Here is a 27,974-nt window from a genome sequence, read left to right as displayed (position 1 = left end):
GCGCTGCACGGCACTCATCCGTGAACAAAACAGTTTTGAAATCAGTCTTCATGTAATGTTTGGCCCACTGGAGCCGTTTCTGCTTGTGTGAACAGCTGCAAACCTCTGAAGGACCCTGCATCTTGTTGTTCGGGGGACGTTGGAGGCACCAGCAGCTTCAAAAACTTGTCTGCTGCTATGACAAGGCTTTTTTGCCGCTGCTCTTTCAACCTGACGTAATTGCCTGTAGGAAAGAGTCCTCAATTTGCCCTTATCAGCACGCACACGTGTGTACTGTGAATCAGCTACATACTTCTTGATTGCCAAGACACTTCATCCTGATCATTGCACAATGTTGATTGTAGTCATGCCTTGACCTAAACACTCCACAATTTGTTGCTTCTCAGCAGCCAACACATCCTTTTTCTTTCCCATTTTGGCAGAAAATGTAGGCTGCTTAATAATGTGAGACAGCCTTCTTAAGTAGTCTTGCCTTTCATTGGACACACCTGCCAAACTAATTAGCACAGGTGTCTGCAATTGCTTACAGTGATATAAAGAGCCCTGACACACATCACCATCAATGAGTTTAACTGACAAACAAACAAATTCTTCCCTTATCACTCCTAAACACTTTTTGCATAATAATTTGGAACACAGTGTACATGTGCTTTTCCACAAAACACCAGTGGTTCACGTAGTGAATCTTACAGTTCTAACTTGCCAACCGTGGTCTGTATGGAGTTGTTCAATAAAGGGTCCAAAATTAAGATAACATAGATGGGAGAGGTCTCTATGAATAGGAATTCCTAAGTATTTGATACCCTGTGAGGGCCAGGCAAAGGGAAAGTTGGACTGGATGGAATCCTATATGGATTTGGGGAGGGAGACATCGAGGGCCTCAGACTTCGCTGCATTGATTTTAAAATTTGACCATGTAACAAAGTGATCTATTTCAGCCATAACAGCATGGATGGATATATGTAATTGAGTGATATATACTAGGACATCATCAGCAAATAGAGAGCACTTGTACTCGGTGCCTCCCACCTCAATCCACCTAATATTGGGGTTATGGCGAATTGATGAGAGCAGGTGCTCCGTCACTAGGATGTATAAGAGAGGGGACAGAGAACATCCCTGCCTTGTCCCATTGGTGATTGTGAAAGGTGATGAAAATGTTCTGACGCGCCCCCTGGGCCTTGTGACACCCGGAGCCAGACCCTTTTTGGTGGATGCTGGTGGTTGTAGTCTCCGTGGCGGCGACCCGGTTCCGTGGCTCAGGGCGGTCAAACCAGTGGCGGAACTATTTATGTGGTTTTGATGTTTAAATGTCCGACTACGCCACCCGTGGATTGCGGTCAGAGTGAACCTCCGCTCCAGGGCAGACCGCTGAGGCTGGTGTTGTGGGTGCAGCAGAGCGTAGCATAACTCCCCACGGGAGGAGTATAGCTTCAGGGCAGTGTATGCGGAGGATGGGGGTGATGGTGCAGGGCAGCAGCAGTAACGACACGGAGTCAGTGATGCAGTCCAGGGCCTTTACTCACAGTTCTTATTATCCAGACCACGTCTGCAGGTAACGGCTGCCCACGTCGTACTGTGCTCACCAGGTGAGGGGCTCAGACAACTCCCAGATAACTTTGGAGCACTTCACAGGACCCCCTTTGTGTGTCCTTTGTCTGGCCTTTCTTACCAACCCTTCTGTCCGGCTGCCTCGGGCCTCCTCTTGGTAAACTTGGCGCCAGTTTCCCTGACCCTATGTGGTGCCTTCCTAGCGGGTGTAGCGAGGGGCTGCGCCACATAAAATGTCACAGCCTCCTGTTTCTAGCTGAGGGTCGTTTCCTGCCTCCACTAGTTTCGGGGACCGGTCTCCCCCTTTGGCCTGACCCCTCCACGCGGGTGGATTCGGGCGTGCGGTGGCGACTCACCCGTCCGCACCCCTGGGATCCCTTTGTTCCTCGTTCCTGGAGCCTTCTCCGCTCCTCTTCCTTCCTTCTCCCTCTTCCAGGCCTGGGCCTCTGTTACTAGGCCTGCCTTCGGAGCAGAGCTCATGCAGAGCCCCTGCTCTCTGCCATTTCTGCTCAGACTTCTCTGCACTGAACTAAGATGGTGCCCACCTTTTATACTCCCTTCTCAATGCACCCAGGAACTGCTTCCTCCCTGCTCCTGCACTACAGGGTTCCCCTTCCTCAGTGTTCCCTCCCCCCACTCCAGCCAGGGACAGGGACTGTCGTGCCCATCTCAGGGGCATATTGGTCGCCCTGCCCCACGGCAATGTGGTGTAATGCATGCAGGTGTCGGGTCCTGATCCACACTACATCCTTACCTGAGAGTGAGATATCACACCTCTGGGTGAGGTGCAATACCTCTGTAGCAACCGAGCCCTCAGGGTGCTACAATTCCATTTATCTTCAGCCTAGGTGACGTATTGCGATACAGGGCCGTGATTTTGGCTATAAAAGGGTCCCCTAGACCCCTACCCCAAGCTTTTTAAGAGAATCATATATGGCGTGCCAGGAGACTCTATGGAATGCTTTCTCAGCATCCAACGAGAGTATCTAATTACAAATTTTTAACTGCATCTAGCCCAGGAAATACTTTGTGCCTAGTAGCAGTGTCTGCTAGTCAGCGGATTATCCCGGCTGTTAAGCAAGCTACACCACCTGTAGTTTGGACACTTAATTTTTTCAAAGGAAATGCTTCGGGACCACGGGATACTCAGTGAAGAGCATCAGGAGGCACCCCAAGGCATAGGGGCTGGGACTGGCAGTAGGATGCCTTGCGGTGGACAGCCGAGCTCGATCCTTATAAAAGCTTTTTAACTGCAGCAGCTTTAGTGGACGCTACTGGAGCTGGAATTACGCGGCTGCTGGCATGAGACTTGCCCTCCAATAGATCCTTGTAAATGGATTTAAAGTGTATTCATTCAAATTAGAGAGACAATTTAAATTAAAAAGCTTAGAGCTGCCTCCACCACAGGGGGGCTCGCTCGACCCACCAGCGGACAGGCACCAGTATTGGGAGAGGGGGGCTGGCCGTCAGGGTTCACCGCGGCTCTGGCACAAACCCGGCGACGCGGAGGTGGCACGGGCAGGAGCGGACTGAACGTGTCGGCTTCTCACTTTTTGGATTTTAGAAGGGCATGACATGCCTATATCTGTGTCTCCCCCTCCTTTTACTCCTCCACCTCTTTTCTTTTCGCATGACTATATGTACTTGTCACTTTTCCATGTGTTAGTTGTGTCTTCTGAGCAGTTTGTCAGCTTTTGGACACCTTTGAAGGTGTTTTCTATGTGTTTCTATGTGTTTTTGTTTGCCTGCCATTGGTTTTAACGGTGTTCGAAGGTGTTCGACGAACAGTTCGACGAACAGTTCGGCGAACACACGGGTGTTCGACGAACCGAACCGAACTCGAACACTACGGGGGTGGCTCAACACTAGTGAAAACTAAAGCGTTCCCCGGAATCTGTTAATTGGAGTGACTGGTGTTAAGACTGTCCATGGAAGAGTTTCAAGTAGCCGAGGAAAGCCCCATAATATAGCTTTGTATCCAAAAAGCATATATAAATATATTACTCCTCACAGAATACTACACTGAGCTCGATATGTGGAAATTTGCTCTAAGGGTCACACAAGCTACTGAGACACTTTTTCTACTAGAGAGAAAAGATTGACTGCAAAATTTGTGGCACCAACAAGCAAGTTGTTGTTTTTCTTTTCTACAGGCAAATGCATTTTGCTTAGTTGTTCAGTGAACAAAGTTACTGCGGCCAATGACCAGTGAGTACAAAATGAATGTCATTTACTTATAGACTACTGCCCTGATTCATTAAGACTGGACTTTTGTCTGTCCTGTCCTGTCAACCCACTATTCAAAAAGTTGATGGAGCTGGCCGGGACTGGCATCACAGTGTAAAAAGTCGCAATTTTTCACAATTTTGAGTTTCTCAAAAATATTGCGACAATTCAATCAGTTTTATGAAAGAGAAAGAAAAGCATCAGCATCCAAATGACCCATTGTCCCATTTAAAATGTCTTGCTTTGTTCTTGCACAATTAAAAGTATCAGAATGGCTTCAGATACAATCCCATAAAACAGAAACCACTGTTGACGCATTTTAAGTCAATTATGGCCCTAAATCGTAGAATTTGGATACTGGTGCTTTTTTCTCTTTCCCATCTATACCAAGTATAAGCAGTTTTATGCCAGAATTCTGGTGGAAACTGTTTGGTGAATCGGCCCCTATGTGTACATCATGTTTTCAATGTATCAGCAGAAAGGGTCAATGATGTTCTTTAATTTCCTTGAACTTGAGATTTGCTTATAGATGGCAGAAGAAAAGTTATACAGCTGTAGAGTTATGTGTTACCTTTATGATATAAACAGTTTCACATTTTCACAAGCTGCATCTCTGTTGAGTTTCTAGACCCTTTGACGTGCTGTACATGATAAACTAACCATGCACTTACTGTGGCTGGAACCCCGTCCAACTGCCGTGCACCATGATTGGACACCAAGATGCCGCTTACGCCACACTTCACAGCTTCTATTGCATCCACCGCTTAAAAGAAAGATACAATCAAAACAGTTACATGCACAGCCATAGAAATCCATCAAATAATAGTCTTCTGTGCTTAACCGATTTTTGTTTTGGTGCTCCCATTTTTCCTTCTTTTCTTCCAAAAGTCATAACTTTTTTTATTTTTCCATCCACAAAGCCATATAGTGTATATGAGAGCTTTGTATATGAGAAACATATGTATATGTTTCTCACGAGACAAGTTTTAGTGTTAAATTACACCATTCACTTTGCGATATATCTTACTAGCAAAAGAGAAAAAGTAGGGTGAAATGATGAAAAAAAAATAGCAATTCCACTATAAATTTTTGGGTCTTATTTTTACGACGTTTGTTGTGCAGTAAAAATGACCTGGCAATTTGAGTCTGCTGGTCATTATGATCACGGTGAGGCCAAATGTATGAAGATTTTGTTATTTGACAGCTTTTAAACGTTTTGGGGTACATATGATTTAACTGCTTTTTGCTATCTATTTTGGCGGGAAGTGAGGTGAGTGAAAAACAGCAATTTAGGAGTTCACTTTTTTTTTCATTCTCTTTTATGAATGATTTTACTTTAAAAATATACTTTTTTATTTTTTAATGGAGGAAGGAAGTAACGGAGGGTTAATATTTTTATTTTATTAATTTTTTTTTTAGCTATTGTTACTTTTTTTTTTTCAGTAATTTAGCATTGCACTAGATTGTCAATTTCCTATTCTCCTATGAGTACAAAGATGGGGTCCTTTAGTGGATATATAATAAAGCCTTTATCTTATGGAATATCATATTCTGGAAGTAGTCTGTGCCGTGCATCTGGCCTGAAACATCTTAGTAAGCTTGATACATACTAGTTTATTTCTTTGACCACTTTAAATTAAAGGGGTTATCTAGGAATTACCATATGTTTTTTTTCCCTAATGCGCTAAGGATTATCGGCAGGTAGTTGTTAACTCCCTGCCTGTTCTGCCCTTTGGAGATCTTTCCTAGCTCAGGAATTCTCCTACTTCTTTTGTCCTCACATCAACCTCTCTCCGGTTTGCTCTGTCAATTGGACGTCACTACCGTCATCATGCTAAATGACAGCCGGCTCCCCGCAGTTAGGCAGAAGGGAGCCAGCTGCCAATCAGCGTGGCATCAGCAATGATGCCCCATAGCAGGGTAGAGTATGTCACTGGGAGAAGGAGAATTGCTGTCTGGAGCGGTCCATGAATGCTCTTAACAAGGACCGATCCATCGCAGGGCATAACAGGCAAGTAGTTAGATATATGTACGTATTAATGACACCATTGAGTTTACCATACAGTGTACTGGAAATAAAATTACAAGTGAGGTTAAATTGCAAAAAAAAGTGTAATTCCACAATTGTTTTTTGGGATTTTTTATTTACCATGTTCACTATATGGTTAAACTGATCTGCCAATACTATTCTCCAGGTCAGTACGTGTACGCAGATACCAAACATGTATAGTTTATTTTTTATTTAAATAGTGAAAGAAAAATTCCAATATTTATATGAAAAAAAAGTTTTTGCATTTGTCTTCATTTTCTGAGACCTATAGAGTTTTCATTTTTCAGGATGTGGGTCTGTGTGATGGCTTATTTTTGTGCCCTGAGTTGACATTTTTATTGATACCATTTTGGGGTAGATACGATGTTTTGATCGCCTCTTATTGCATTTTATTGCACTGATGTGTCGGACAAAAAACGTAATACTGGGGTTTCATTATTTTTTAAGTTACATTTTGTTTGTTTGAATTCAATTATTGATTTCTATTGATTGTTTACTGTAATATCTTGTGACAAGTCGGGGGGGACATGTAACACTGGAGCATTTGACGAGACCTGCAACCTGAGATCCACAGCCCTTTAAGAATTGGTGTCACCTTACAGACAACACACTCAATGGACATGGTATTCAAGGAGTGTTTCAGCACTTTGAGCTTTGCCACCTCTGGGGCGGGTCGTAGATCCTCATTGGTGCAATCCGGTAATGTGTCTACAGGGCTTGTCATAAGATAATACAAATTCAATGCTGAATTCATTGATTATGTTGTAATGCGGTGTTACATTTTTACAGACCTGTTAAAATCCCTTTGGCTACTATGGGTAGAGATGTTAATCCTTTAAGCCACTCGATGTCTTCCCACTTGATAGAAGCATCAATAGCTTGTGATACATACACTGCCAAACCACTGTTGTCTCCATAGCCTTGTTTTGATGAAAATGCCAAGTCTTCAGTCTCAAAGTTTTTCATCCTTCAGATATTTATTAGCAGAAATGAATAGCAGGTTAGGAGTAAACGTAAGGGGAATATTAGCAGGGTTGAAACATTTTAATCTTTTTTAGCCTGCATCCCATTGGACTAAGTGGATTGTTTGGGATCAGCAATGTATTTTTTAAGTTGACACTTTAATAAATCTCACATATACTAATTGATTCAGTGAGCGCTTAAAAAGATAAATTCAGGATAAATAACATGAACTGTAGAATGTTTGTGGTCGATAAAGAGAATTTACACCCAAAAATTCACAAAAATAGCAATAAAATAATCTAAAACACTGCCACTTGCTGAACTGAAGGTCATCCCTTTTGATTTTGGTTGCCTCCCCTACTCGATTCAACACAAACTGCCCTATTCATCAAAGGTTTTACACCAGAATTCTGGAGTGAAAAAAATGTTGAAAAGTTGCAAAGTTTTGGCGCAACGCGAGTCTGCACTTAAATTTTTGCAACTTTTGGTGTTCTTGCACCATTTTCGACCAGCTCCAACACGGCGGGTGGAGCAGGGAAGGGACAGGGGTGTAGCAACCCCCACTGATCAAATTCATGATGAACGGTGGTTTTCACTACTCCGCAAATCTTACTCCAGTCTACAAGTAAGATTTGTGGTGAGGCACACATGGAGGCGCACAACACTTTTCAGGCGCTCCTGATTCATTAAGAGGTATGTGCCTCTTAATGAATCTGGAGTGGCTGACTCCAGCACGCTCCTTCATTAAGTCTTAAGTGAATACCGCCGATCTTGATGAATCGAGGCCAAAATCTTTAGTGTGTGTCTGTCTTGACTGTATAAACGCTTAAGGCATTTCCACTAAATTTTTCTTATTGTTCATTTGCTTTCTAAATGCAAAATTAAACAATTTTCTAAGTAGTCTCCATTACATTTTTTCTGCTATTTTGCTCCTGCTGAAAGTATCTAGCTCAGTGCTTGACAAAAAATATTAAAAATTCATCATAGCTCCTACTCCTGACAGCTCTCTTAGCGCTCTCCCTTCCTTCACTTATTGTTGGAAATAGCAGTATGAAGGGGAGAAGGTTTTATATAGATCTCAAGAGTGGAAGAATCAGGCAGTAGAAGAGGAGGAATGCATATGAAGGGGAAATAAGTGAAGGATAGAAGCTGTGCTAGTGACTCGCCCAGGGTGATATGGGGGACTCGGTACCCGGGCCGTTACCTTCTTGGGACATCATGGCAGTCGGCTCCCGGGCCCGTACCCTGGGATCACTCTTTAAAAGGGGTTTGTCACTTGATGGGATGAATAACAGTTTTGTCTCGTGACTCCACCTGTGGTTCCCGGTAATGGGTACCGGCGCTGCTGCAGACCTCTGGGGCAGATGTTAGGGCAGCTGAGTCGGTGCGGCTCTCCACAGGCAGAGCACAGCTCCAGGGTAGTGTAGGTGCAGATGGTGATGCTGGGCGTTGCAGTGCAGGAGCGATAACGTGGTAGAAATAACTGACAGAAACAGTGGGGTGTAGTCATCAGAGTTTACTCACAGTTATTTAGGTTCCTCAGGTGGCACTATACACGTCGCGCTGTGTTCACCAGTCAGGGGCTCAGCACTCCCTCAAGTATCTCAAGAGCACTTAACAGGACCCCTCTCTGTATGTTCCTTTCTCAGCTGACTTCCCGCGCTGGGTCTCTCCCTCCTGCCATGCGCCCCACCACACAAAGTCCCGATCAGGTACCTTGAGATCCCCCTGGGCAACTTGGAGTTCCCGGACCTTGCTTGGTGCCCTTTTCGGCGGCTTAGGTGCAGATGTGGCAACTGCACCTTGAAAGTGCAGAAGCCTCCGGTTTTCTAGCTGAGACTTAAAGTAACTCGGCTAGTCCAGGGACCGGTTCCCTTCTTGCGGCCTGATCCTTCTGACGCCTGGCAGATTCGGGCGTACGGGTGCCGTCCTGCACTCACCGTACCCCCTGGGATCCCTTCTGTTACTGGAGCCTTCCTCCCATGCTCCCACTCCTCTCTCAGTCTTGGGCATGACAGGCTGAGCCTGCCTCCCGAGCAGAGCTCCTGAAGAGCCTCTGCTCCCTCCACTTCTCCTCCTCTGACTCACTCTTCAACTCTCTAAGAAAAAGATGGCTTCCCTATATATATATATATATATATATATATATATATATATATATCTTCAAGTGCTCCCCTGGTCTGCGTCCTCCACCCACACCCACTACTTGATTCCCCCTCACTTTTGGTTCCCCCCACTCCAGCCAGGGACGGGGCAGCAAAAGAAGTGCATAATTCCCTTCCAGCCGGCCTGGAGTAGTGTAGTGTTGAGTGCAGGTGTTGGGGTCCCGGGCAGTACTCCATCCTTACCTCAGAGAAGGAGATGCCACACCTCTGGGTGAGATACAGTACCTCTGTGGCGACTGAACCCCCAGGGGCGAAACACTAGTATAGGAGGTGGAGGCACACGCCACTTTTAAGACTCGCCTGATTCATAAATTACCTTTGACTCCACCAAGTCCCCTCATCAAGTCTGACATGAACAACACCGGTCAGGTAATTTTTCCTTCAAACACTCCAGCATTTCAGAGAAATCATAGTTTGAAGAACCAGCCAAGGATCCAGAGGGCCAGAGGGCTTACAAGTCTGACGCCGCCCCAGACGGCTTTTCCCTGCATTGCTCTAGTTGATTGACAGGTCTCTCCCATGTGTGAACTAGTCTTATCTCTGCTTATGGTCCTTGACCAGCTCTTTAAACTATGTTTTCTCTGAAATGGCTGAGCATTTCAGAGAAAAACATGTCTGGCTGCAATCATGCATGTAGGCTTTGATACATTTGGTAAGTATAAATCGTTTGACAGGTTCCCTTTAACTATCAGTAATTGTTAAATGGCAAAATATTACCTGAGATGAGGAGGTAGTTGGAACTTATTCCGCACGTCATCAAGTCTCCTCCCCAGATAAGGAGTGTCCACAGTTAGAAAGATTGCTTTATATCCATGCTGTTCAGCCCTTTGAACCAGTGACTTTGTTAGGTTGCGATCTTTGTAGATGTACAGCTGCATCCAGCGTAGACAGTCCGGTGCAGCTTCAGCAACTTCTTCAATGGAGGAGGTGGCCCAAGAGCTCAACATCATTCCTGTTCCAGCTGACCTGCAAGCTAAATTGTAAAAAGAGCCTATGTACAACATGGAAATATTGGCAATATATGAATGCTACCCATAATACTCTCAAGTGTGGTGCATATTAGAGCATCTACTTTTAGAACTATATATTGTGTTTCTAAAGCACTGTAACTCATTGGAAAAGGGTACGTGGCTTCAGGGTTTAGAGAGGGTTTAGCAGACAATGGAAGTGGTGTAAAAAAAAGTAACATTCACCAAACTGAGTCAAAATTTAGGTGCAGAAAAGTCAACCAACAGAAAGTGTAAAGATTGACAAGAATGTCTAAGGCTATGTTCACACGTAATTTTTTGCTGCGTTTTTTTTTTCTGAAAGAAAGCTGCAGCCAAAATGCAGGCTTTGCTGCTTTTTTTTTTTGCTGCATTTTTCAGGATCCCAAAATTCAGCTTTGCTTCCAACTCGTAAGCATGAACAATACAAGGTGTTAGGCCACCAATTCAGGACTTACAGTGGTGGCCAAAAGTATTAGCACCCCTGCAATTCTGTCAGATAATACTCAGTTTCTTCCTGAAAATGATTGCAATCACAAATTCTTTGGTATTATTATCTTCATTTAATTTGCTTGCAAGGAAGAAACACAAAAGAGAATGAAGCAAAAATCAAATCATTGATCATTTCACACAAAACTCCAAAAATGGGCCAGACAAAAGTATTGGCACCCTCAGCCTAATACTTGGTTGCACCACCTTTAGCCAAAATAACTGCGAATAACCGCTTCCGGTAACCATCAATGAGTTTCTTACAATGCTCTGCTGGAATTGTAGACCATTCTTCTTTGGCAAACTGCTCCAGGTCCCTGATATTTGAAGGGTGCCTTCTCCAAACTGCCATTTTGAGATCTCTCCACAGGTGTTCTATGGGATTCAGGTCTGGACTCATTGCTGGCCACCTTAGAAGTCTCCAGTGCTTTCTCTAAAACCATTTTATAGTGCTTTTGGAAGTGTGTTTTGGGTCATTGTCCTGCTGGAAGACCAATGACTTCTGAGGGAGACCCAGCTTTCTCACACTGGGCCCTACATTATGCTGCAAAATTTGTTGGTAGTCTTCAGACTTCATAATGCCATGCACACGGTCAAGCAGTCCAGTGCCAGAGGCAGCAAAGGAACCCCAAAACATCAGGGAACCTCCGCCATGTTTGACTGTAGGGACCGTGTTCTTTTCTTTGAATGCCTCTTTTTTTTCCTGCACGCTCTATGTTGATGCTTTTTCCCAAAAAGCTCTACTTTTGTCTCATCTGACCAGAGAACATTTTTCCAAAACGTTTTAGGCTTTCTCAGGTAAGTTTTGTCAAACTACAGCCTGGCTTTTTTATGTCTCGGGGTAAGAAGTGGGGTCTTCCTGGGTATCCTACCATACAGTCCCTTTTCATTCAGACGCCGACGGATAGTAGGGGTCGACACTGTTGTACCCTCGGACTGCAGGGCAGCTTGAACTTGTTTGGATGTTAGTCGCGGTTCTTTATCCACCATCCGCACAATCTTGCATTGAAATCTCTCAATTTTTCTTTTCCGTCCACATCTAGGGAGGTTAGCCACAGTGCCATGGGCTTTAAACTTCTTGATGACACTGCGCATGGAAAACACAGGAACATTCAGGTCTTTGAAGATGGACTTGTAGCCTTGAGATTGCTCATGCTTCCTCACAATTTGGTTTCTCAAGTCCTCAGACAGTTCTTTGGTCTTCTTTCTTTTCTCCATGCTCAATGTGGTACACACAAGGACACAGGACAGAGGTTGAGTCAACTTTAATCCATGTTAACTGGCTGCAAGTGTGATTAAGTTATTGCCAACACCTGTTAGGTGCCACAGGTAAGTTACAGGTGCTGTTAATTACATGAATTAGAGAAGCATCACATGATTTTTCAAACAGTGCCAATACTTTTGTCCACCCCCTTTTTTAGGTTTGGTGTGGAATTGTATCCAGTTTGGCTTTAGGACAATTCTTTTTGTGTTTTTCCATTGAAGACAAATTAAATGAAGAGAATAATACCAAAGAATTTGTGATTGCAATCATTTTCAGGAAGAAACTGAGTATTATCTGACAGAATTGCAGGGGTGCCAATACTTTTGGCCACCACTGTATGTGAAAACATAAAACATTTTTTGCAAAAAAGGGCAATTTGATAAAATTACTTAGGGGAAAAAGTTTTTTTTATGCTTATTAGTTGGGACATTGTTTACTTTAACACATCACTAATTTAATTAAACTATGTTTGGATTCAGGAGAAACTAAACGATTGCTTTATGAAAATAAAAGTGTAAATTACTTTACAATAAAAAAAATACTAACAGCCATGCTTATGCGATGACACCGAGACATTATGGTTTATATTTGGGAAAATCGCAAAAATAAATGGGTTTCACATCCTACTGTATCTGCGGGGCTTTTTTTTACTAAAAACTCTGCAAAAACTGACAACAGTGAAAAAACTGAAAAAACTCTGAAAGAATTGACATGATGCAAATTTTAAAAAAAAGCAGAAGTTTTCCAATTCAGTAAGGAAAAAAACAAGAGCGTCCGTGAGATTTTTTAAACCTCAAAGCTTTTGCTGGTACTGTAAAAAACAGCTTTTAATTTTCATAAAAAACGCAGCGAAAACTGATGTTAAAACGCAACGTGTGAAGATAGCTTAAGGATGCAGCAAATTTGCCATCCAGAATGGACCACTGCTATTAATTTGGATAAATTTTAAGACTCTCAAACGGTCTAACTATTACACAGGATTAGTAAATCTGCCCCATTGAGCTTAAAATATTAATAATAAACCATTAATGGTTAGCAGCATCTTGGAAGTAATGATAAACTGAAATTGCATTCTGCAGTGCCAGTCCAACGTTTCAGTCCTGAGTAGTGATGAGCGAGTATGTTCTGCTAACCCTTTCGGCGAGCATGCTCGGGTGCTCGCCGAGTATCTTCAGCGGTGCTCGGTGTTATGTTTTCGTCACTCCGTGCTCATGATTTGTGACTGTTTGACAGCTTTAATACACGTGAGGAATGCCTAAGAAACAAGCATTCCTCACATGTATTAACGCTCTCAAACAGTCGCAAATCATGAGCACGGAGTGACGAAAACATAGCACCCGAGCACGCTGAAGATACACGGAAAACACCCGAGCATGCTTGTAAATCTCGAGTAATGAGCAAGCTCGCTCATCACTAGTCCTGAGGAGTACTCAATGGATGTACAAGTTTAATGGAAGCAATTCCTCTGTTTAAAAAACGTATCTGGCATGGTATATGTTTTTTACCGGATGCCTCTCTATGGAGGGGCACAGTCTTGTGTTACAAGAAGAGCGGGTTTACCTCGCACAGTTGCCGTTTCTCCATCGGGATGCGCCATCCTCTGCATTGCTGTTGCTCCTACACATATTGGCATACTCACTTTCTGTCCTAGGATGGTTGTCGAGAGATTGGCAGCCGAAACATCTCTCAGAACACGCGGATACAACCTCCATCTGACAACAATGAGATGGTTTAGATGACAAACACGTGTTTAGGATTAGTCTTCATATTTTTGCAATTAGGCAACATTTCAAGGCAAGTCCTAAAAGGATCATTTTTCATAGCAGTTATTTGTGCCAATTCTTTAATCAAGGTGCTAATGACAAGTAGCAGTTCCGCAACTGAATCCAATCCAGTAATAAAGCAAACACCGTATTGTTGCCATGTCACACTGTTTTATCCGCATTTGTACAGAAGAGGTGTCATCCCGATCTTTACAAGACCATTACACTGCCATTGTATATTCTGCCCATTCCAAGTGGCAATTATATCAGTTTTGCTTCTCCCCAAATTTCCTATAAATTATGCGCTTTTCAACACTCTCATTTCAAAGTAAATGTTTATTTATTTTAGCATTTTGGCATCTTCTTTATTAGCTCTTTCCATGATTGTAAAGTGATATGGAAAATGGTGGTGTTTTATCTGTGGGTTAAAAAATATGGACGCTTTTGGTGGCAATTTTATTTTACCGAAATCCTTGTATTTTGGGCTAAAAATAATTTTTACAATTGAACTTCATCAAAAATTTAGCAACAAATTTTATTTTGCTTTTAAATCCACTGCCCAGTATCAGTATTTGGTCAGTATTCAGTCAGTATTTTTTCTCAGGAGTGGGAGCCAAAACCAGGAGTGGGTGATAAATGCAGAATTGGTGACTTGTTTCTATTATACCTTTTCTCTGATTGTTCCTCACCTGGTTTTGGCTCCCACTCCTGAAACAAAATACTGACCGAATACTGACCAAATACTGATAGTGGGGCCGTGGCCTAAGGCTGTTTGTTTCTCTGTGCATTGCTGACTGCAGAATGAGATTTTCTAAGCATCTGTCAGTGCGCTCAGCCTAAGGGCTCGTTCACAGGACAGTATTTTTGGTCCAAGTACCGTGCGTGAAAAAATTGGACCAATGTTATTCAATGGGGCAGAGCAGATAAAGGATTTTTTTCACTTACTGAATCTGCATGTGAAAAAAAAATCACAGCATGCACTAGTTTCTTAGTTTCTTCAATAAGTCGGATGAGACTCGTCCATTCAAGTCCATGGGTGCATGAAAAAAATTGGATGCCGTACGGAGCCACAGTCTAGCATCCAATTTTTACAGATACATTGCAATTCTTTAACATAGGAAACTAAATGAATGATTATTAGCTGCTGCTGTAAAGAAAAAAATCATCCCACTTTTCTGGATGAAACTCTGAATGACTTTTTTATATGCTCGTGTGAACCTTCCTTTACAGGGAGTTTGTAACAATTTTTTGAGTAAAATCTTCTATGACCATTTGTCCCACCAATGGTGATTCAAACTTTCATGTGGGAAGAAAACTACAGATAAAATCAACGTATTATCTCTATTTTTACAAACTTCCAACCAACTGAGTTTACTGACAGATTCTCAGTTATCTCATCTTGCAGCCAAAAATGTGCACTGAAATAAAGAGTCTGTAAAATCAAAATGTTGCAACATTTTTAATGAAGCCCAATTGTAAAAATATTTTTTTTTATCCTTAAATACATTCATTTAAAACAATTTCCCCACAATGATGTCTAGGTGATTTAACCCTTGAGGAAATTTTGCAAAAACTTGCTGCCTCACAATCACAAAGATGTTTTATCATCAATAAACCAATTAAAATTAGTACTGATGTTGTGTTATTAATTTTATAAGGTGATCTTCATTGATCACTTTAATCTAAATGCACTTATGCGAACATTTAGAAAACGCTACAGGATTCTCAAACTTTCTACAAAACCTACAATATTTAAGCAGTCATTTTTTAGATTAATGTGTATTTAGTTTACACTTAATCCAGATACATAGTTATTTACTGCTATTTAGAATGTGTTTATAATATATTTACAGCTAATTGTTATCTTCATCTGATTTTATGTGCTGAAGAAATAGAGACGTCTATTTTGATATAATTTTTATGATGTTTTTACATTGTAGCTTACCCACACGCTCACTACAGACAAGGGCTTCTTTGTAGTGGCACTAAATTCCATACTAAGCAGTAACCAATTGTAGAGTCTGACTTTTATTTTATTTCTAAGTTGATCAAATCCATTCTTTCTCTTCTACGAATAAACATCTAGCTCAGAAAATAGTCATCACAGACTGGTCTATGTCCAACTCTCTAAAGAGGATCTTTCACCAGTTTGAGCATGTTAAACTGGCCACATCATGGAATAGTGATGGTAGAGCTACATAAAGCATATATTTTATTTGTTAGTTTCTTACCTCCAGTGCGGAGATATTAGCTTGCAAAATTTATATTCTAATTTTCAATAAGATCACTGAGACGTTAGCAGAGATTCTTCTCTGTGGGTGTTTACTTTTCCCCCACATGATATTGACCAATCATAAGAATGAGGGGCCATAGAAGGGAAAAAAACACGCCCCTAAAGGATGACAGAGCTGGCTTTCTCTATGTGAGACATGTGATGACACACAGCCCTCCTTTCTTCATTGATCTCACTGCCCGCATCTACTGTTATTACAAGCAATAGAAGAGAGTAGAGCAGAGCTGTGCATCATTACAAACACCTTTTGCAGTTCTCATTTCACGGCAGTCAGAAATTGGAAGAGTTTTATTTGTCATTTTGATGACAGCACTCGTCCCCTTGTTATTCCATGCGACCATGCAGATGTCCGCTTTTTTTTCTTGCAGCAAGTCAGTCTGAGGAAAAAATTGCAGCATGCACGATTTGTCTTTGAGAATCAGATGGCTTTCATCCATTCAACTGTATGGGTCCGTAAAAAAAAATCAGACTGCCCTTGGATGAGAGGGTGGAGAAATTGTTTTTTCATTTTTCATTTTCTCCACCTCTGAGAAAATCTGATCACACTCTGATCAAACTCTGATTAGAGTGTGATTAGCATAATTGGACAAATTTTCTCGGATGAGAGAAAAAGGTCATGTTACTCTAGCCTCAGTGTGAAGGAGTGGAGAAGAACAGAACTGTGTGTCATTACAAACAAGTCTGTGTCTGCAGCTGTCATTTCACTGCACTGTCAGTGCAGGGAGAGGAGTTGTACAGTAGAGCTGACAGTGCCGTGAAATGAGAGCTACAGATTTATTTGTAATGACACACAGCTCTGCTCTGATTGCCTCCCCTGCTTGCAATCACAATAGATGTGAGCAGAGACATCTGTAAGGACAGCAGGACTGTGTGATTACATGACTCACACAGAGAAAGCCGGCTCTGACCATCTCTGTGGGTGTGTTCTTCATCCCCTGCATGATGGGGAAAAAGTACATGCCTGAAGAGACAAATCTCTGTTAACACCCTCTTGAACTTACGTGTGCAATCAAGCTCAGACTTCAGTGGTCTCATGTCATCAACCTTAGTATCACTTACAGTATAATATACAGATGTCACAGAGGAAGGTCCTTTCTGCGGATCTTTATATATAAGCCAGAAGTATCATTGGCTCATAATGAATAACACTGGTGGACATGTCAATTTATTATATGCATGGCAATTCATTTTAATGGTCACCGTGTAATATTTCATTTCCAGACTGTATGGGAAATGTATAGAGTAGCTGGCAATTTACTTAGGGATTTCAGATGTTGTAGAAGCTTTAGTCACTTCTGGTGTGAGTGCTTTATTAAAAATGGCTTTCTGAAAAAAAAATCCCAATTGCTTTAGTTGTTCAATACTCCCATGTCATCTGTTTATAAATAAACTTTATGTTAAACATCCCTCAACTTTAATATTGCCACAATATTAAAAATAATTTCCAAAAACAAAAACTACAGTATGAATCATTAAAACAAATTATTGCTGTGGTTAAAAAAATCACTTCCTTTACATCTACAGAAGAAGGTACAGCTTCAATAAATACACCTACACTGTATCTCCAATCAGTGGCGTACATAGAAATCATAGAACCCCATAGCAGAAGTTATAATTAGGACCCCTCCCCATTTGCCACAGATTCTCAATGGGATTTAGGTCTGGACTGTGACTGGGCTATTTAAACACATGAATATGCTTTGATCTAACCCATGCCATTGTAGCTCTGGCAGTATGTTTAGGGTCATTGTCCTGCTGGAAGGTGAACCCCAGTATCAAGTCTTTTGCAGCCTCTAACAGGTTTACCTCCAGAATTGCCCAGTCTTTAAATTTCATCCATCTGCCCATCAACTCTGACCAGCTTCCCTGTCCCTGCCGAAGATAAGCATCCCCACAGTATTATGCTGCCACCATCATTTTTGACTGTGAGGATGGTGTTTTTAGGGTCATGTGCAGTGTTTGTTTTCCACCACACATAGCATTTTGCATTCAGCCCATAAAGTTCTAATTTGGTATCATCTGACCAGAACACCCTTTTCCACATGCTAGCTGTGTCCTCTACATGGCTTTTTGCAAACTGCAAACAGGACTTCTTATGGCTTATTATTATTCTTAAGCCAGATTTGTGGATTATACGGCTAATAGTTGTCCTTTGGACAGATTATCTCAGATGAGCTATGGATCTCTGTAGCTTCTTTAGAGCGACTATGGGCCTCTTCACTTCTTCTCTAATTAGTGCTCTCCTTGCTTGTGATGTTATTTAGGTGGATGGCCATATTTTGATAGGATTGCAGTTGTGCCATACTGAGTTTTTGGATGATGTTTTGAACAGTGCTCTGTGAGATGTTCAGAGCTTGGACTATTTTTCATGATCTAACCCTCTTTTACTCTTCTCCACAACTTTATCCCTGACCTGTATGGTGTGTTCCTTGGTTTTCATGGTGCTGTTTGATCCCAATGTTCTCAAACAAATCTCTGAGGCCTGTACAGAACAGTTTTAGTTATAATGAGAATAAATTGCCTACATGTAGATTCAATTTGCTAATTATGTGACTTCAGGAGGCAATTGGCCACTCCTGATTTTTTTTAGGGGTATCAGACTACAGGGGGCTAAATACAAATGCACGTCACCATTTTCAAAATTATATTTTTTAAATATTTAGAAAACTATGTATCATTTCCATACCACACTTATCAAATACTTGTTTTTTTGTGTTGGTATGTTACATAAACTCCAAATAAAAACATATAAGTTTGTGGCATAACATGGAAAAATGTGGAAAAGTTCACAGGATATGAATACTTTTTCAATGAACTGTATATAAATATATATATATATATATATATATATATATATATATATATACGGACATGTATTGTAGCATGTACATGGTAATTATGTCCCTATTGAAGCCCATTAGTGTTCTCACCAGGGATACCCCTTCACTTTTATGGCCTCCAAAAGTGCTCCCATCCACACACACACTGAATATGGTATCCTCACAGAGAATTATCCCCTCACAATTTCACCCCACACATCACAGTATGATGACTTCCACAGCCTACTACTCAGCAAAGGGCCCCCACAGTCCCTGACACAGTATGAGGGCAATAACAACTCCCTGCACAGAATGAGGACCCCTACAGCTCACCACTCAGCATGGGGCCCCCCACTCCACAGTCCCCAACTCAGTATATGAGCCCTCACAGTCCTCCATATCCCACCACTCAGTGTAATGGCCCCCCACCAGCCGCCACTCAGAATAATGACTCACTCAGCATAAGGACCCCTCCCTCCAGCCCCAACTCACTATAAGGGCCCCCACAGCTCCCCACTCAATATGATGATCCTCACAGACCCTCACTTAGAATGATGCTGCCACAATTAATGACATTTAACAAAAAAATCACTACTAACATTACCTTTTTCTCCTGGCACGCTGCTCCGGTGTAGTAGTGACGTCATCACTCTTGCTGAATAGAGTCTCAAGACTCACAGGCGCAGTCTGAATGGTTGGTCACAGACAATTCTATTCAAATGTATCCGTGTCCTGGGGAAGTGTATACCGCTGAAATTGTGATAACAGGAGGAGCGGGCCTGATGCCAAACTACATCAGTCGCCCTGACTCAGGGGCCCCATAGCGGCCAGGTGGACTGCCGCTATGGACAGTATGTCCATGTTTCTCCCAATGGTATGCTCGGAAGATTATATTGAAAAAGATCTCTCTGCACTGTATGAAGAGTCAGTACTGTAACTAAAGAGTGTTGCTTGTGGGGCCGTGTTACAGATTTTGCACTTGAGCCGAAAAGAGTCATGATACAACTCTGACCTATTCCCCATGGCCTTGTTTGATAATATTATATAGGTTCTCACTCACTCTGTAGCAAAATGAATGAGCCCAACTAGAGTGGAGCTTCCTTCTTCCAAGAACATTTACTGTTAGGCTGTGTGCACACGATGCGTTTTTAATGCGTTTCCGCTGCGTTTTTGCAGCTGCGGAAACGCCGCGTAAACGCATTAAAAACGCATGGTAGAAGGGAAGCAATGTTCCCCGATGGAAATCTGCATGTGCTGTGCCCATGCTGCAGATTTTTCCGCAGCGTTTATGCTGCGCTCAAAAATCCACAGCATGTCCATTAATTTTGCGGAAACGCGGCATTTTCGCCGCCATTGACTTGCATTAGAACACGCCAATACCGCAAGACTGCATTTGTACTTGCGTTATTGGCGCGTTCTAATTAGTGTTGAGCCACCCCCGTAGTGTTCGGGTTCGGTTCGGTTTGTCGAACACCGGGATGTTCGAGGAACTGTTCGTCGAACTGTTCGTCGAACACCTTAGAACACCGTCGAACACCGTTAAAACCAATGGCAGGCAAACAAAAACACATAGAAACACATAGAAAACACCTGCAAAGGTGTCCAAAAGCTGACAAACTGCTCAGAAGACACTCTCTTTAAAAAAGCCGGCCGGCAAATTCAGCAGCGGCATACACCGGTACCCGACAATTTAGACAAGAAGGAATAGAGCATCACACATAGATTAGATAGATAGAAACATGTCATTCACACATATAAGAAGCACAGTGACAGTGTTGGTTACTGCACTTGTCATTTAGTGTAAAGGATTTATTAAAAAAAATATTAGTGTTTTCATGCACAGTCTCTTTAAAAAAGCCGGCCGGCAATTCAGCATCTGTACCCGACAATTTAGAACAGAAAGAATAGAGCTTCACACATAGATTAGATAGATAGAAACATGTCAGTCACATATATAATAAGTACAGTGATAGTGTTGCTTACTGTACTTGTCATTTAGTGTAAAGGATTTATTTAAAAAAAATAATAGTGTTTTCATGCACTGTCTCTTTAAAAAAGCCGGCCGGCAATTCAGCAGCGGTACCCGACAATTTAGAACAGAAAGATAGAGCATCACACATAGATTAGATAGATAGAAACATGTCAGTCACATATATATGAAGTACAGTGATAGTGTTGGTTACTGTACTTGTCATTTAGTATTAAAATAAAGGATTTATTATTAAAAAAATTGGCGTGGGGTTCCCCTTAATTTTAGGCTCTAGCGGAGGTTAAGCAGACGGCTGGGGCAGATGTTTGAAGCCTGGGAAGGGGGTAATACCCACGGAGCTTCCCAGGCTACTAATATCAGCCCCCAGCTGAATACATAGCCTTTACTAGCTATTAAAATGGGGGACCCCCCAAAAAAAATGACGTGGGGTCCCCCCTAATTTAATAGCTAGCAAAGGCTAGGCAGACAGCTGGGGGCTGATATTAATAGCCCAGGAAGGGAGCCATGAATATTGGCCCCCTCCCAGGCTAGAAACACCAGCCGTCAGCCGCCCCAGAAATGGCGCATTCATAGGATGCGCCAATTCTGGCACTTAGCCTCGCTCTTCCACGCTGCCCTGGTGCGGTGGCAGGGGGTAATAGGGTTGGGGTTGATGTCAGCTTATAATGCCAGCTGACATCAAGCCCAGGTTAGTAATGGAGAGGCGTCTATAAGACACCCCCATTACTAACCCCATAGTCAAAGTTAAAAAAAACACAAACACCCAGAATAAAGTCCTTTAATTGAAATAAAGACACAATCCTTTATTGTTCTAAATTAAACCATACTTACCATCACGCCCATTCCAGCTGAAGCCAACGATCTCCTGCAATAAAAGAAAAATAATAAAGCAACCTCATCCTTACCTTTCCATGGTTCCCACGACAGCTTCAGCTCTGCTACATCGAGATGACAGGCTGGACCGCAGCAGAACGCTGCCATCCAGCCTGTCATCCCGCAGACACTGAGAAGCGCAGGCTTGCTTGCGCTGCTCAGCGTCTCTCTGTGACGACATCCAGATGAGCCGAGTTCATGTCCAATGAACTCGGCTCACCTCATGCACGTCACTGACAGCGTGGGAAAATTCTCACGCTGAAGCGCTGATTGCAGGAGAATTTTCCCACGCTGTCAGTGACGTGCAGGAGGTGAGCTGAGTTCATTGGACATGAGCTCACCTCATGCACATCACTGACAGCGTGGGAGAATTCTCCTGCACTCAGCACTTCAGCGTGAGAATTTTCCCACGCTGTCAGTGACGTGCATGAGGTGAGCCGAGTTCATTGGACATGACCTCGGCTCATCTGGATGCCGTGACAGCGAGACAGTGAGGAGCGCAAGCATGCCTGCGCTTCTCAGTGTCTGCGGGATGACAGACTGGATGGCAGCGTTCTGCTGCGGTCCAGCCAGTCATCTCGATGTAGCAGAGCTGAAGCTGTCGTGGGAACCATGGAAAGGTAAGGATGAGGTTGGTTTATTATTTTTCTTTTATTGCAGGAGATCGTTGGCTTCAGCTGGAATGGGTGTGATGGTAAGTATGGTTTAATTTAGAACAATAAAGAATTGTGTCTTTATTTCAATTAAAGGACTTTATTCTGGGTGTTGTGTTTTTTTTAAATACTTTACTAGAAATTCATGGCGGTCATGTCTAATACTGGCGTGACCCCATGAATTTTGGGCTTGGGGCCAGCTGATAATACCAAGCTGGCCCTAACCCCTTTATTACCCAGTGAGCCACCGCACCAGGGCCCTGGATGAGTTGGGTACAGCGCCAGAAGATGGCGCTTCTATGAACGCGCCATTTTCCGGGGTGGCTGCGGACTGCAATTTGTAGCGGGGGGGGCCCAGAAAGCTTGGGCCTCCCTGCGCTGCAGATTCCAGCCCCCAGCTGCCTAGTTGTACCTGGCTGGACACAAAAATAGGGCGAAGCCCCACGTACTTTTTTTTTAATTATTTCATGAAATTCATGAAATAATTAAGAAAAAAAGGCCTTCCCTATATTGTTGTGTCCGGCCAGGTACAAATAGGCAGCTGGTGGTTGGGGGCAGCCCGTTCCTGCCTGCTGTACCTGGCTGGACACAAATATAGTGCGAAGCCCCACTTCAATTTTTTTTAATTATTTCATGAAATTCATGAAATAATTAAGAAAAAAAGGGCTTCCCTATATTGTTGTGTCCGGCCAGGTACAAATAGGCAGCTGGTGGATGGGGGCAGCCCGTTCCTGCCTGCTGTACCTGGCTGGACAAAAATATAGTGCGAAGCCCCACTTCAATTTTTTTAAATTATTTCAGGAAATTCATGAAATAATTTAAAAAAAATTGACGTGGGGCTTCGCACTATATTTGTGTACAGCCAGGTACAGCAGGCAGGAACGGGCTGCCCCCAACCACCAGCTGCCTATTTGTACCTGGCCGGACACAACAATATAGGGAAGCCCTTTTTTTCTTAATTATTTCATGAAATAATTTAAAGAAAATTGACGTGGGGCTTCGCCCTGTTTTTGTGTCCAGCCAGGTACAACTAGGCAGCTGGGGGCTGGAATCCGCAGCGCAGGGAGGCCCAAGCTTTCTGGGCCACCCCCGCTGCAAATTGCAGTCCGCAGCCACCCCGGAAAATGGCGCGTTCATAGAAGCGCCATCTTCTGGCGCTGTACCCAACTCATCCAGGGCCCTGATGCGGTGGCTCACTGGGTAATAAAGGGGTTAGGGCCAGCTTGGCATTATCAGCTGGCCCTAAGCCCGAAATTCATGGGGTCACGCCAATATTAGACATGACCACCATGAATTTCTAGTAAAGTATTTAAAAAAAACACAACACCCAGAAAAAAGTCCTTTAATTGAAATAAACACACAATTCTTTATTGTTCTAAATTAAACCATACTTACCATCACGCCCATTCCAGCTGAAGCCAACGATCTCCTGAAATAAAAGAAAAATAATAAAGCAACATCATCCTTACCTTTCCATGGTTCCCATGACAGCTTCAGCTCTGCTACATCGAGATGACAGGCTGGACCGCAGCAGAACGCTGCCATCCAGCCTGTCATCCCGCAGACACTGAGAAGCACAGGCTTGCTTGCGCTCCACAGTGTCTCTCTGTGAGGGCATCCAGATGAGCCGAGTTAATGTCCAATGAACTCGGCTCACCTCATGCACGTCACTGACAGCGTGGGAAAATTCTCCTGCACTCAGCGCTTCAGCGTGGGAGAATTCTCACGCTGAAGCGCTGAGTGCAGGAGAATTCTCCCACGCTGTCAGTGACGTGCAGGAGGTGAGCTGAGTTCATTGGACATGAGCTCACCTTATGCACGTCACTGACAGCGTGGGAGAATTCTCCTGCACTCACCGCTTCAGCGTGAGAATTTTCCCACGCTGTCAGTGACGTGCATGAGGTGAGCCGAGTTCATTGGACATGAACTCGGCTCATCTGGATGTCGTCACAGAGAGACGCTGAGCAGCGCAAGCAAGCCTGCGCTTCTCAGTGTCTGCGGGATGAGAGGCTGGATGGCAGCGTTCTGCTGCGGTCCAGCCTGTCATCTCAATGTAGCAGAGCTGAAGCTGTCGTGGGAACCATGGAAAGGTAAGGATGAGGTTGCTTTATTATTTTTCTTTTATTGCAGGAGATCGTTGGCTTCAGCTGGAATGGGCGTGACGGTAAGTATGGTTTAATTTAGAACAATAAAGGATTGTGTCTTTATTTCAATTAAAGGACTTTATTCTGGGTGTTTGTGTTTTTTTTAACTTTGACTATGGGGTTAGTAATGGGGGTGTCTTATAGACGCCTCTCCATTACTAACCTGGGCTTGATGTCAGCTGGCATTATAAGCTGACATCAACCCCAACCCTATTACCCCCTGCCACCGCACCAGGGCAGCGTGGAAGAGCGAGGCTAAGTGCCAGAATTGGCGCATCCTATGAATGCGCCATTTCTGGGGCGGCTGACGGCTGGTGTTTCTAGCCTGGGAGGGGGCCAATATTCATGGCTCCCTTCCTGGGCTATTAATATCAGCCCCCAGCTGTCTGCCTAGCCTTTGCTAGCTATTAAATTAGGGGGGACCCCACGTCATTTTTTTGGGGGGGTCCCCCATTTTAATAGCTAGTAAAGGCTATGTATTCAGCTGGGGGCTGATATTAGTAGCCTGGGAAGCTCCGTGGGTATTACCCCCTTCCCAGGCTTCAAACATCTGCCCCAGCCGTCTGCTTAACCTCCGCTAGAGCCTAAAATTAAGGGGAACCCCACGCCAATTTTTTTAATAATAAATCCTTTATTTTAATACTAAATGACAAGTACAGTAACCAACACTATCACTGTACTTCATATATATGTGGCTGACATGTTTCTATCTATCTAATCTATGTGTGAAGCTCTATTCTGTCTGTTATAAATTGTCGGGTACCGCTGCTGAATTGCCGGCCGGCTTTTTTAAAGAGACGGTGCATGAAAACACTATTATTTTTTTTGATAAATCCTTTACGCTAAATGACAAGTACAGTAAGCAGCACTTTCACTGTACTTCGTATATATGTGGCTGACATGTTTATATCTATCTAATCTATGTGTGAAGCTCTATTCTTTCGGTTCTAAATTGTCGGGTACCGGTGTATGCCGCTGCTGAATTGCCAGCTTTTCATGTTTCACTGTTAGCACTGTTCCCATCAATTTGGGCAATCACTGTAATGCCACAACCACCATGGCTGTGGCATTACAGTGAGTGGCAGACAATCCCTGCATGATTGGTGCTCTAAATAGCGCCAGACATGCAGGACACGCTTTTGGTGCACGAACAGTTATCGAACATAACCTCGAACAGCCGAATTTTTTGCAAATCGTTCGGGTTTGTCAAACAACTCGAACACCGCCCAAAACAGCTCGAATTTGAGATTGGCGAACAGTTCTAGTCGAACACCGCTCATCTCTAGTTCTAATGTGCGGATGGTACCCGAGTGTGGAGAAGATGAGACTCTCCTCCACACCCAGGTACCATTAAAAAGCTGTAAAAACAAGAATAAAATAAAAAATAAATGTATACTTACCTTCTGTCAGCCCGCGCAGCGCTCCCGCTTGGTTCCCGGCACTTTGCAGTGAGTTGAAGGACCTGCGCTGACGTCAGAGTCATGTGACAGGTCACGAGACGCTGACGTCGGCAGGTCTTTCAATTCACTGTTGCCGGAAGCCGGGAGAACGGAGTGACCGGGACACCGGGGGCCATCGGAGGGTAAGTATACAGTACATTTATTTTTTTATTTTTACCACTCTCTCTGGTCACACTATATAAATCCATGCTGTTTGCATGGATTTATATAGTGTGACCTAGTTGTCACAAGCACTTTCCAAGTGATGCTAATCGCTTGGGAAGCGCTTGTCAATCTGCATGCGGAAATGTCAGTGGGACCACTTCATTTCCGCATGTCCCTGGCAGGAAAACGCATGTACAATCCGCATGCGTTTTTTTCTGCCAGGGAGATGCAGAAACGCTCAGGAAAAAATCCTGAGCATTTCTGCATCGTGTGCACATAGCCTTACACAAAAGACTGTTTAAAAATAAATAAATAAATAAAGGCTGAAATTATAATAAAGGGGTTTCCAGAATTTTCATGAAAGTCTGCAGATTTTGTTACTAAACCTGGGCCACCCTTTCAACTGCAAGCTTTCGAGACAACTGATGCCTGATGAAGAGATTCAAGTTGTCCCCAAAGCTTACTTTATAACATTTTTTGTTAGCCACTAAAAGGTGTCGTATCTATAATTCTAAGGCTGCAGTCACACCTTCGTGCCAATTTTACCATTCTTAAGAAACTGGCTGTTTCTTATCAGTTTCCAGACTGACAGAAGATCTCTTGACCTGAACTAACAGCCTAAGGCCACATTCACACATTCAGTATTCGGTCAGTATTTTACATCAGTATTTGGAAGACAAAACCATGAGTGGGTGATAAATCCAGAAGTGGTGACGTGTTTCTATTATACTTTTCCTCTGATTGTCCCGCTCCTGGTTTTGGCTTACAGATACTGATGTAAAATACTGACCAAAACTAAAAACTAAACTTGTGAACGCGGCCTAAGAGGCATATAGGAAACCGCTGGTTGGTCTGGAAATTGTGGTTCATACACAAACCGAGAAATGAGGATGTGAGAACCTGCCGTACTGAGAGCAATGAGACAAAATTATATGGTCACTAATTAGGTGAAACTACTTATAAAAAGTAAAACCCAGTATTTGCTTCATTTCATGATTAATAACTTAAAAAAATGAAAATACATTAAGAAATTATTCAATACGGAATTTTAAACCTATCTCGATAATAGAATAGCATTTAGGGTGGGTATATTCAGGGGTGGGTATTATTCCCTTAAATGCTGTATTTCCCTTTCCAGGGTTCCATGGAGTTCATTACAACATTATTTGAAGTTCCCAAGCAGATACTAACAGTACATGTGACAGATACAGGAGGGTAATGTAGTACAAGGGGATCGTGATTATTTTTAAAAACAAGAAAAGCAGAGTAAATCATTGCATGCTATATCTCACCTTGAAAATGCTGCTACATTGTCGACTAAGGTTTGTTGATTTTCGGCCCCTGATCGATAATAATCATATACTGATTTTTTCATAAAACACTTAGCATATTGCTCAAAATCATCCACAGTAATAGGATTTGCAGACATTTTAAGTTGATATGTCCACCGAGTCACCAAACACTTGCTATGGGTTATTTGGAGTTTGCTATATGGGGGGAAAGATAATAAATAACTATTATGGTGTTATGTTTACATGACCTATGGCAGTCCTCCCTGTAAATGGATAAACACCAGTCTGCATACATACAGTTTTAGAATGGACTTTCTCCTTTTGTGACAAACTGAGACATTTATCACTTGCAGGTTGTATTCTGGCTTTTTCTGCTTACATTGTTTTATAAAAACTTTATATACTTTTATATTTTATGGCATTATTAAAATTTGGAGCCAGTATGAGCACCTGTTCCATGTGTCTAAGCTGAGATTTAAAAACTGCAAAGTACCACCTAGGTTTTCCCAGTGTGTATGTGTGTGTAATATGCAGTGTGTGTGTGACATATAGACTGTGTTTGCATATGTGTGTGTGATAGAGTGTTTGTGAAATGCAGTGTGAGTAACATGCAGTATGTGTGTGTACTATGTAGTGTGTGTGACATGTAGAATGTGTGTGCGTGTGTAAAATGCAGTGTGTGTAATGTGCAGTATGTGTGTGTAACATGCAGTATGTGTGCATCTGTGCAATATGCATTGTTTGTGTGTAAAATGCAGTGTGTGTGGCATATACTGTGTTTGTGAAATGCAGTGTGTGTAATCTGCACTGTATGTATGTGTGTAACATGCAGTATGTGTATGTGGGTAA

General features: G+C 42.8%; 1 protein-coding gene across 1 annotated transcript in view; it reads right to left on the bottom strand.

The window, feature by feature from the left end:
- Positions 1–27,352, bottom strand: part of HAO1 (hydroxyacid oxidase 1) — a 73,339-nt gene extending 45,987 nt beyond the window's left edge. The window contains exons 1-5 of the mRNA XM_073672252.1: positions 27,126–27,352; positions 13,255–13,406; positions 9,673–9,928; positions 6,619–6,794; positions 4,449–4,540 (exon numbers count right to left, since the gene is read on the bottom strand). Coding sequence (XP_073528353.1) covers positions 4,449–4,540; positions 6,619–6,794; positions 9,673–9,928; positions 13,255–13,406; positions 27,126–27,262 — 813 coding nt within the window. The 5' untranslated portion in view covers positions 27,263–27,352. The remainder of the gene's footprint in view (positions 1–4,448; positions 4,541–6,618; positions 6,795–9,672; positions 9,929–13,254; positions 13,407–27,125) is intronic.
- Positions 27,353–27,974: the final 622 nt, after the last annotated feature.

Source organism: Phyllobates terribilis, unplaced genomic scaffold (assembly GCF_046119375.1).
Source record: "Phyllobates terribilis strain yellow unplaced genomic scaffold, ASM4611937v1 Scaffold_3__8_contigs__length_932513732, whole genome shotgun sequence".
NCBI lineage: Eukaryota > Metazoa > Chordata > Amphibia > Anura > Dendrobatidae > Phyllobates > Phyllobates terribilis.
This window is presented reverse-complemented; position numbering and strand designations above follow the sequence as displayed.